Genomic DNA, 12,004 nt, shown 5'->3' with positions numbered 1-12,004 from the left:
GGTCGTTTTAGATAGTAATAAATACTCTGTACAGAATAAAGTCGAATTTTCGAAGCTGCATGAGTGAGACAGACGCTGATCTATGCAAACAAGATGGCCGCCGCGGGACACTCGCCTTAAGCATTACAAACAATTGAACAGACTTTTGATCTTTGCCGACTGCCACAATCGTAGCGTCTCTTTCTTTTTGACTCTCTATCCTCTTCGACGTGAGAAACTTTTATCGTCAATTAAACCAGTAAATATAGCCCAAATTATGCCGTGTTTGGTCTTCTTTTAATCAGCAAAATCTAAAGAATCTATGTATTGGTCAAAGTTGGATCTCTGAAAAATAAAAAATAAAAAAGTTTTATATTTGTATATGTATTGCTTCACGGATGTACCCGACCCCGGATCATGTTACATTTCTCGGCGATCGAACTTCTTGGCGTTTGAAGGGGTCTTCCCCCCCAGTGATGGGGATAACTTTGGTGCACATATCGTACTTATCATTTGTGCACATATCGAATATTTACTGTATTAAAAAAGGAAAGCATACTATGTTCTGTCCTTGTCTAAAGAATAACATCGCTGCTCGACCGATTACTTTATAGTTTACCGCCACCATCAGCGCGCTCGGGAACAAAGGCAAGCCGAATAGCATATCACCCTCGAAATAATCAACTGGCCGGTCCCAAACGTGTTGCTTGTTACGAGGCAATACTGTACCGTGTAGTGTATATACCAAAGCAAAATAAAATCTTACAATAGACACTGTGATGCAAGAATAAAAATATTTTAACGTTAGATTTTGGAGAATTGTGTATTCTTCACAATTCATCAGAATCGTCAGATTTCATTTACGATATAATATTACGGAATCGGAGAGAAAAAAAAGTAAAATTATTAAATAATTTTTCCTTCAACATTTTTTTATTTTTGTTAAATAAATTAATTGAATTTATGAATGAAAATGTACCTGAAACTGTTGATCATTGTCAGCCATTAGATTTAAAAAAAATCATATTGATATAATATAATTTCAGAGAATATACTTTCCATAATACGACAGAATCGCTATGCATCAAAGTGAGAAAACAATATATATGTTCTGTCCTCTCTATACTATTCTGTTCGGTCGACCGTGAAAATTTATGACTTCTTCGGTTTCACGGATCTCTCATTTCTTCTCGGATCTCTCACTCAGCGGCGGGCTTCAATCAAAGAAGTGGGGATAAAAATTTGCTAATTTCGAGGCTTCGAAACTATTGTTTATTTCGAGGCAATACTGTACTATGAATTAACGTGCCGTCCCGAAAGAAATTCCTTAGAGTAGGCACTGTGGTACAAGAATAAAAATTTAATTGTTTGCAATGCTAATGCTTTGTTAACTTTTTATTTCTTATCCATTTTTTATACAACTTGCTTCATCATATTCGTGACATTTTCCTGATTAAACTGAGAGCAAACAGGACGTAATTCAAGTTATACGGTATTGATTCGTAACAAGAAACAGTTATGTGGCTGAGTGAGAGATCGGAAAAAGAGTGGCAAGTTCATGAAACCGGGGAAATCATAAATGTTCGTGGTTGACCAAACAGTTTAGTGGAAAAAGGACAGAACATATATATGGTTTTCTCACTCTGATACATAGTAATTCTGTCGTATTACGAAAAGTATATTCATTGAAATTATATTAATATGCATCTTTTCCACAGCTAATGGCTGACAGTGATCAATAATTTGTGGTTAATTTTTATCTATAATTTTTTGTTAATCTATAGTTTTTGTCTTAAATATTTTGAAACTTAACTTATTCGAATTATGACAGTCTTCGATGGTTTCAATCTACAAGCGGTCAACTTTTATCGCATGTGATCGTAATAAAACTAGCTGCACGTTCAACCGTAACTTTTTCCCAATTACTTTATTGCCGCAGTAACGGCGATGACCTATCATTTTTGGACATAAATATTTCTTTGAGTATTTTATTTCAACAAATTAAAATAGCAATAATAACAAAATGCATACATATACAGGGTGTTACCTGTAACGCTACTCACGATTTTTCTCCCACTTGCAGCCACCTTACGAAAAAAAGTTTAGAATAAAATTTGCAGGGTATGAAGTGCACAATAGATATTAGTAAAGCAAATTTTGAAAACAGTTTGTTCTCTTGGCAAAGTCAAGGTCACCTTGGGTTTCTTAAATAGGAACATACATTTTTTTTTATTCATAGCTTTAGAGGACATCGAGACGAATTCGAAACATATACAGTATTCACTCCGTAAATGTTACTTTTGCCGGTCTCGATTGTAACATTTACGGTAGAGGTGCGAATTCCTCCTAAAGGCTTGCTATACAAGTAATTATGATTTTAATTATACCGTGTTTAGTACCATTTTAATCAGAAAAACGAGACGAATACGATAATTAAAGTTTCATTGATGAAACCCCAAAAATAAAGAATTTTGATTTTTGAATTTAAAAGACAGAAGACGCACGAGTCTTTCATGTTTGCCGAAAGCGTCAACCTTCTGCTTCTCTTTCTTTTCCATTCGCCGTCCTCCTTTAAGTTAAAAACTTTAATCACTCGTTACACACGCAATTATTAACGTAATTATATCATGTTTGGTGTCATTTTAATCAGGAAATCTCTGAGCGAATTTCAGAGGCGAAAGACGTTTCGAGAACGAATAAAAATACGAGAAAGTTGTCGAGAACAATTAGAAATAGCGTTTGAGTGTATTAATTTCGTTTAAAATAGTTAATTAAAAGTTTTGTTGTTTAGCGTGTTACTTTCGTTTGTTAAAAATGAATTGTTTTGTGCGTTTAAAAAATGGTTTAAAAAAAAATTGGGAGTCTTAATTCGTAATCGGTACATGCTCTTTGGTCACAAGTTCGAATCCCGATGGACTTTGTGTTGTCCACGTTATGTTTTCCATTTTCTTTTCTTTTGTAATAATATTAATATACGATTCAAAGGGTTTTCCAATAAAACTAAAAAGTAATACTTGATGGGATATGGAGTGGTAATAATATTTAAAATGAAACTGAAACACAGTAACTTTTAAAAGAATTAAATGAATTTATTATTAAAAAAATGATTTGGAAGGACCTCTTTAAAATATTTTAATTAAACTTGATTTACAAATATCTTAACAACGCAATATATTTGTTTATTAAAATCGAGCGGTATCTCAGAATTAATTGATCGACGCAGGAATTCGATTATCGACTTTTCAATACATATACATTTATTCTGGCTAATTTAATTAAATTGAAAATTTAACAAAACTTGTCTACATCTGAACTGTTGCCTATATCGTATAGATCCTACATTGATTAATGTTTCACCGAACATAGAAAAGGACAGCTGTTAGAATCTACTATTGCAATATATTTATTCGTAATTTCAAATGTTACGCTTATATCAAAAACTTTACTTGAATAAGTTACTGCTAATAAACATGAACCGAGTTACGTCGTTAATCTTATTTTAATCAGGAAAATGTCTTGAATATAATGACGAAAGTCTTATGAAACATTAATTAAAAATAAGAAAGTTAGCAGCGCATCAACATCGTAAACAATTGATCCGAAAAGAATATCGCGACCGAAAGGGGATGAGGTCCGCAAATGAAATAGTAAATTATTTATTAATAGTTTATAATTTATTTTTATTTCAATTATTTTGTACACATTGAATTGTGCAATTGTTATAAATTTGTACGCCTTTGGGTTTATATTCACGGCGCTGGCCATTTCGCCCGTGGTGGGTGGTACGCCCACGATAACTTGTACGCGGCGCGTCGCGTTCCCGATAATTATCCCATCTTGTGGGAAGGACGTCGCGTTGACGATGTTCATGCAGTCTTCTTTCTACTATTTCGCGTTCGCGGTATTGCCGGAGTCTTCTTTCTACTATTTCGCGTTCGCGGTATTGCCGGAATCTTCTTTCTAGCATTTCGCGTTCGCGGCATTCCCGGATTCTTCTTTCTAGCATTTCGCGTTCGCGGCATTGCCGGATTCTTCTTTCTAGCATTTCGCGTTCACGGTGTTCACGTACTCGTCTGCTAAACTCCTGGCGGCGGAATTCATGCCGGGCTGATGCACTATGATGAATGACTTGTTTTATCATTCTTCTAATCTGAAACAGAAATACGAAAATGTAAATTATTTTTTCTCCACATTTTGTGTCAACATGTGATATGGGTTCGTATTGGTTTTGCCAATACGTAATTTATCGTAGGGAAATAAATCGGAATAAATAAATGTTAGAGACATTACTTACTTTGTTATTAGACAGGTTCTCTTCGTTTTTTGGCTCCTGAATTTTTTTTTCTTTTGCATCCTCTTCTCTTCGAGGCTTCTTCTCTCCTTCCTGCGTTTTTTCTTTCTGTTTTTCGCCTTTTATTTCCATCTAGAAATAAATAATTTACATATTGTAAAGTTGTAATTAATACTGACAAAACACCGTACGCGTGTCATTAAACGCGAACTACTTACTTCTTCCACAGCTTTCTGTAATGTTGCCACTTTGTCCATGGTCACTTTCGAATTACTGGATCGTCGATCGATGCCAGGGTTCGAAGCTATGCACCCCACCCCATCCCTCAGTTCCACCACTGTCACTCAATTCCACCACTATCAATCAGTTCCACCAATATCACTCAGTGTCACGCCCGTCCATCAGTTCCACTCTCATCCCTCAGTTCCACCACCATCCCTCAGTTCCACCACGATCCCTCAGTTCCACCACCATTCCTCAGTTCCACCACGATCCCTCAGTTCCACCACCATTCCTCAGTTCCATCACCATCCCTCAGTTCCACCACCATCCCTCAGTTCCACCACCATCCCTTAGTGCCACCCCCATCCCTCAGTTCCACCATCGTCTCTCAATTCGCAAAAATTACATTACATTACTTTTTGGAACATCGGAAAATTGTTTAGGTGTTCCTTTCTAAGTGATTTATTCTTAAGTGTATTTTTTAAGTGTAATTTTAAGCGATTTATTCTTAAGTGTATTTTTTAAGTGAATTTTAAGTGATTTATTCTTAAGTATATTTTTTAAGTGTAATTTTAAGTGATTCATTTTTAAGTGTATATTTTAGGTGAATTTTTTAGGTGTATTTTTTAGTGATTAGTGTTACTTAGTGTTCATTATTTATACGTGGAATGGAAGCTGCAATGAGTGGAACGATGAATGGACCAAGCGATAAGAAGAAGCAAAAAAGACGGTTGTTTCCCTCGACGAGGAGGTATTCAAAGAAAAGAGCAACTCTTGAAATGCGACGTCGTTTAGCTGCTCCGGAAAAACATAAAGAAATATCCACCATGTTTCCACCATGCGTCGTAACTACAACAGCACAAGTAGTAGAAACTTCAGAAGAAACTACGTCGGCACAATTTTCAGACGACGGAGAAGATGGCTTGATAGTCGAAAAAGTAGCAGCAGCCGGGCCAAAGGAAGCGCCGTCTTTTCCAAATGGACTAAGTATTGTAAATATGTAGCACATCTTTAAAGAAATGAAAAAAATAAGCCACCATGCGGATAATAGGGAAAATTGTGGTGTACAATACTTGCAAATAACTGGCGTAAAACAGTCGGGTCTGAAGACAACGCTCACCGTAGTGTGCACTATGTGCCACTACAAAGGGGAAATCAAAAGTCAACCTGACGATGTTGAAGAAATGGATATAAATCGTAGTGCCGTGGCTGGGACAATGCTTACTGGAGGCAGCTATGCACAGATGGAAGAATTTTTGGCAGCCATGAATATAAAATGTATGCCGAAACGTCAATTTGTAAAATACCACGACGAAATAGCAAATTCGTTGATTGCTGCTGCGGAAGAAGAAATGATAGCAGCGGCTGCAGAAGAAAAACGATTAGCCATTGAAAGAGGCGATATCATCCCGCAATCTGGAATTCCACACATTCCCGTCGTCGCCGATGGGAGCTGGATGAAGAGATCATATCGCACCGGCGCATATAACTCTGCTTCGGGAGTTGGTGTGATAGTTGGATATCACACCCGAAAAGTTTTATACATTGGCGTGCGAAATAAAAGATGCACAATATGCGAATATGCTGCAAGAGATTAGAAAGAACCACGAAAACACGTGTGTTTCAAGAATTGGAGCAAGAGTCGAGCATCCACTGCTATGGAAAGCGATGCAATTGTGGAAGGATTTAAAACCAGCGTGGCAAAGCGTGGATTAATTTATTCGACCCTAATCGCGGACGGGGATAGCAGCGTTTATAAAAAGATTTTAGACGCAGATCCGTATAAGACAGATATTCGTGTAAAAAAAATTGAATGCACGAATCATTTGCTACGGAATTTCTGCAAAAAAATGAAAGAAATTGTGAAGAAAACGACCGCAGGCACACTGAGGAAAGCTGTAGAAAACAGCATTCGACGGATGCGAACGGCAATTGTAAAAGCCGCACGGTATAGAAGTAAGGAAAATGTACCAATCGCCACAAAAATTACAAATTTATACTGTGACATTTATAATATTCCCAGTCACGTGTTTGGCGAACACGCAGAATGTAATAGAATAAATTACTTCTGCGATGGAAAAAGCAAAGAAAATGAGACAAACATCGTCCCATAATTGAAGAGTATGGGAATATATGAGCTGATAAAGGACATACTTCAGCCGCTAACAGCTCATGCAGAGAGTTTATTGTACAACTGCAACAATAACACTGTGGAGAGTTTCAACGGCGTCCTTGCCAAGTACATCGGTGGGAAGAGATTAAATTTCGGCCAAAGAGGTTCCTACACGGCAAGATGTGCTGCTGCCGTATTACAATACAACACGGAGGAACCACTTTCACAGATAAATAGAGCGATGAAGAAGAAACCGGCTGTAATTACATCAAACATGGAAGCAAGAAGAAAGAAGAGAAATGAAAAAACTTTGGAGAGACGAAAGGAAACAGAAGTCGCGACACGCATAAGCAAACAATTCCGTTCTGAAAAAGATTCCGATTACGGAGCAAACGCAGCGAAACCGGACATCGATAGTACCATTTATAAGCTGCAACAAGAAAAACATATGGAGATGCTCCGTAATTGGCAAGAAAAGAAGGATGCCATTCAAGTAGAAACAATCGGACAATCGAAAAATCCGCGATGGTATACCTACAAGTCGAAACTTCTAACGGCATCCAATTTCGCAAGTGTGTGCCGTCGAAGAAGTGGAACGTTGTGTGGTAATTTGGTGAAAAGAATAATATATCCGAAAATTGTTAACGTTCCTGCAATTAAATACGGGCAAGAGTACGAAGAAGTTGCCCGTGAAGAATTGAAGAAATATACAGGGAGAAATATTAAAGAATGCGGAATCTTCATCGATAGTGCTCATCCGTTCATACGAGCATCGCCGGATGGTGTTATCGATGAAGAGGGCATCGTGGAAATAAAGTGCCCGAAGACAGCAGAGAATTTGTTGCCGGAGGAGGCGATCAAGACAATTCCATCAATGCGGCGGATATTTGAAAATGATGCGGGTACTGCGTTAAATAAAACCCATCAGTATTACTACCAAGTGCAAGGACAGCTGCACGTAACAGGCAGATCATACTGCATATTTTGCATTTGGACACGGAAAGGAATAAAATGCGTTACCGTCGAAAGAGACGACGTGTTTTGGAAGGATCAGATGGAACCGAAATTGATTCAATTTTACAATGAGTGCATGTTACCGGAATATATAGACAGCCGGTATAACAGGGGTATGTCCATTAGAGAACCCCAATTTATAATGGAAGAAAGAGAGCGCCTGAAAAAACGAAAAAGATCTCTCAGCGAAAACGATACTAATGTCGCAACGATTCGACGTCGGACTGTGCTGTAAAGTGCAGTCGCTCGACGTTCTCTCGCACGCCCTTGCTTGGCGTGCGCCTGTTGATTCGTTCACGGGTTCAGAATATAAAAATTAAAAAATGTCGCAGAAATTCAACGTCGGACTGTGCTGCAAAGTGCAGTCGCTCGACGTTTTCTCGCACGCCCTTGCTTGGCGTGCGCCTGTTGATTCGTTCACGGGTTCAGAATATAAAAATTAAAAAATGTCGCAGAAATTCAACGTCGGACTGTGCTGCAAAGTGCAGTCGCTCGACGTTCTCTCGCACGCCCTTGCTTGGCGTGCGCCTGTTGATTCGTTCACGGGTTCAGAATATAAAAATTAAAAAATGTCGCAGAAATTCAACGTCGGACTGTGCTGCAAAGTGCAGTCGCTCGACGTTTTCTCGCACGCCCTTGCTTGGCGTGCGCCTGTTGATTCGTTCACGGGTTCAGAATATAATCAAAAAATGTTGCAAGGATTCGACGTCGGACTGTCTAAATTATCTTATCCAAATTATCTTGTCCAAATTATCTTGTCCAAATTATTTTATCCAAATTATCTTATCCAGTATTATCCATTCTGTCCCCTTTTCATCCCATCCTGATGGAAGAAGCCCACCACCTTCTCGTGGTTTCCATCGTGCGATAACACTTCTTTTAAAACAATGTTAACATTAACAAATATTCTTCTTTTAAAATAATAATAAAGTAAAAGAAAGTTGTTGAAATTGATTATCATAAAAGAAGTGTTACTGGCTAAGAGTGGGTTTCCTGTCATAATTTTTTGCCAATAATTTGTTACAGATTATGTAACAAAATAATAATTATGTAATGATATCATTTCATCTGTTGCAGATACTTCGTAAATAAAAAATGCGGGCCAAGTAGCGACGTCTAACAGTTGAGCTGCCTTTTGTGGTCAATGCCCTGAGTTCGAAGATTTTGTTTACATTGGAAGGTCTACCTGACACTCGTGCGGCGCAAACACCAAACGAAGTCAGTGACACGGAAAGATGCAGTTTCTCCCACTATCTGCTTGGGCACGCGACGTTCGAGTAAGTCGGTGTGTTGAGGCAGGTATAAGTCAGCAAGAGGATTGAACAAAGACGCGAAAGAACAGAGCGAGAGAAAATAAGAGAACGAGATATAATTATAAAACGTGACATTAATTTCTACGTGCTTATCAATAAATAAATGTAATTTTTAATCAAATTTGTTATATTGTATTGTATCATGTTATAAGAAATCAAGCATTATAAAAAACATGTTAGATTTCTACGTACATATAAAAGTGAACAATAATGTGGTATGTGTGTGTGTATGTATTACGTAGTTGTGTGTTTGACATGGGTGCACAATATGAATGAAGTTTGCGTATGGTATGATTGAAGTTTGCATGTAATGAAGGTTGCTAGAAGATTGTCTTTTTGGGTGCGATTGAATGTTTTGAGAAGAAGCTGAGAGGGCATTGCTTTGTTAGAGTTTGAGAGGAAAAGACGTGAGAATTTTGTAATTTGAGAAGTTTCATTTTTGTGTTGCAATTCATTAATTATACCCAGCAATATTTTGTTAATAAATCACATGCATTATATTTAATTATTAAATATTATTCTACAATAAATGAATGTAATTTGTAATAAATTTTATTTTATTGTCAGAATAAATCTAACCTAACCTAAAATTGGTTACAATTTTTGTCAATTTGTAATTTCAATTTATTCACAATCTTTATTTTAACAAATTTCACATTCCAATACTGTCCTATTATACATTCCAACCCTTTGACTTTATTAGACTACTTTCCTTCCATTCTTCCTTCTTTTGCGCTCGCTAGGATTAGGAAACTTGACTCGAGCCCGTGTTCCTACAAGTTACTTGACGCCTAGAAATAGATTCATAGATATGGCAACAACGTAACAATCCGGCAACGATGCCTTCGCGTCGTTTCTCTGCCAAAAGTTGGTGGGTAATAGGAATAGGAATAGGTGGGTAATAGAGTTTAGGTATATTTGTAGATCTAGTCGATAGAGGACGCAACGCGAGTTGTCTAGTTTATTTCCAGTAGTCACCGCTCATAGACATTGTCGCTTCGATCGATTCGGAGAAAGACTCAAACGGGACCGTACCCTTAGAAAAGAAAAGAAGTCCATCAATACAAAACTCGACCAAGAGAGTCAGCGACGTCCAGTTCAAAGGAGATAAAAAGGAAAAAAGAATTTCACCATTATAACACTCGACAACGAGAGTCAGCTACATCCAATTCGCGAGAAATCAAAAGGAAAAAGGAATGGCATCAGTACAAAACCCGATCACGAGAATCAGCTACCACTAGTTCGAGAGAAGTCAAAAAGGCTAAGAAGTATCACCAATACCCCACTCGCCCACTGGAAGATAAAAATCCCTACCCATTACCTAACAAACGCAGGAAAGGAGTAAAAGAAGGGGAAATAAGCTCCGACGAATCAAACTATTACGATACGGACGGTTCTGATGAAGACATCATTAACGAAAAGGAAAATGAAGAAATTATTAACCACGGAAGAAATAAAGAATATCAAATGCATGTTCAAGCGCAGATTCACCAACCACCCTACAAATTCAAAGCGAAGACTCCGCCGCCACTAGTATTGAGGAAAAATGACCCTCTGGTAATAGGAGATGAGATAGAAGAATGCGGTGAAGATACTATAATTCCCAAGCATCTGTTTAGAGATCCGCCAAGAATTAATGCTGCGCCTCCGTCTTCAGAATCCGCAAGAGAAGAAGAAGAACCTCCCTACACACCTAAAATACCAAATAAGTCGGATCCAATAACTCCCATTAAAATAAAAAGAGAAGATGGGAAACTTAAAATAAGCAAAGTGCGAAAACCGAGAATAACCGAAGAAATAATAAGCTCGGTAATTGAAGTAAAGGATCATCTCTGGACGAGAAAGGGACCGATAGCAGTATTCTGGGACTCCCAAGGAAATCCTCTGGATCCCGAATCGGAATTATTCGTCAAGAGAAAGAAAATTAAGACAGCACCTGAAAAGGAAATAATTCAACTTAAATTAAAAAAGCAATGGATATTCGGCGTAACTATCATATCAAAAAGAGAATTACCTCAAACCCTTAAGAAACTCGCGTTACTCCTTCGGATACATAAAATTAGTGATCTTAGCGTACCAGATGACAAAAACCTTAAAAAATTAATACACTTAACTTTTGCTGACATGCCTATACGTATCACCATTTGCACCGGGGATATTAAGACTCCGTCGTTCGGGGAAAGAATCCCCATAATTCAAGAAAATCATATAACACCCACCGGGGGACATAAGGGAATAAGGAAAACTTACCATCGCGTCAGAGATAATTATTATTGGAAAAATATGAAGAGAGACGTAGCCGATTACATCAAAACCTGTATAGATTGTCAAAGAAACAAATTAGTTCGCGTAAAGAATAAAGAACCAATGGTAATTACAGATACCCCCCTAGATGCATTCGATAAAATCTCATTAGATATATTAGGACCCTTACCATTAACATCAAGAGGATACAGCTATATATTAACCATCCAGGATAATTTAACGAAATATTCAGTAGCAGCACCCATCGCCTCAATGACTGCAGAAGACGTAGCCAAGGCATTCATGGAACATTTTATCTCTACGTTTGGTTGTCCAAAAGCAATCTTGACTGACCAAGGGGCATGTTTCATGAGTGCCCTAATGAAGAAATTAGCTAAAATATTCCACATACGAACATACAGGACATCGTCTTTCCACCCGCAGTCAAATGGATCCCTAGAAAGAAGCCACCAAGTACTAATCGAATATCTAAAACATTTTCTCATAGTAGAGAAACAATGGGACGAATGGCTACCTCAGGCGATGTTTTCCTATAACACCAGTCTCCACGAAGGTACAAGATTTACTCCTCACGAATTAATATTTGGCAGAAAAGCACGACAACCATCCAATTTTCCAACAGAAGATGCAATATGCACTTATCCGGACTACGTCGACGATCTTATTACAAAATTGCACAATTTCCGAAAAACCGCACGAAATAATCTCGAACAGGCGAAGCACCGACAGAAACATTAATACGACAAGAAGATCCACCCGATTCATTACGAGACAGGCGATGATGTATTCCTTCTAAATCCGGCACGG

The 12,004-nt window shown here is 37.8% G+C and overlaps 1 protein-coding gene across 1 annotated transcript; it reads right to left on the bottom strand.

The window, feature by feature from the left end:
- Positions 1 to 3,563: 3,563 nt before the first annotated feature.
- LOC143265855 (uncharacterized) lies at positions 3,564 to 6,908 on the bottom strand. Its single transcript, XM_076540212.1, has 3 exons — positions 4,489 to 6,908; positions 4,274 to 4,402; positions 3,564 to 4,129 (listed from the first exon to the last, which is right to left on the bottom strand). Exons 1-3 carry the CDS (start codon positions 4,525 to 4,527, stop codon positions 3,665 to 3,667), a joined length of 633 nt encoding a protein of 210 aa, XP_076396327.1. The 5' UTR covers positions 4,528 to 6,908; the 3' UTR covers positions 3,564 to 3,664.
- Between the last annotated feature and the right edge of the window lie 5,096 nt (positions 6,909 to 12,004).

The sequence above is a fragment of the Megachile rotundata genome, chromosome 2, assembly GCF_050947335.1.
Source record: "Megachile rotundata isolate GNS110a chromosome 2, iyMegRotu1, whole genome shotgun sequence".
NCBI classification, from domain to species: Eukaryota; Metazoa; Arthropoda; class Insecta; order Hymenoptera; family Megachilidae; genus Megachile; species Megachile rotundata.
Note: the sequence above shows the minus strand (reverse complement) of the source record. Positions and strands in the feature narration are given on the sequence as shown.

What these genes read in the sequence shown, in the direction of transcription:
- LOC143265855 (XM_076540212.1), bottom strand. Translation starts at nt 4,527, where the DNA reads ATGGACAAAGTGGCAACATTACAGAAAGCTGTGGAAGAA. An exon ending in TACAGAAAGCTGTGGAAGAA is followed by an intron (nt 4,403 to 4,488) that starts GTAAGTAGTTCG and finishes ATTTATTTCTAG; the next exon opens with ATGGAAATAAAAGGCGAAAA. An exon ending in AGAACCTGTCTAATAACAAA is followed by an intron (nt 4,130 to 4,273) that starts GTAAGTAATGTC and finishes TTTCTGTTTCAG; the next exon opens with ATTAGAAGAATGATAAAACA.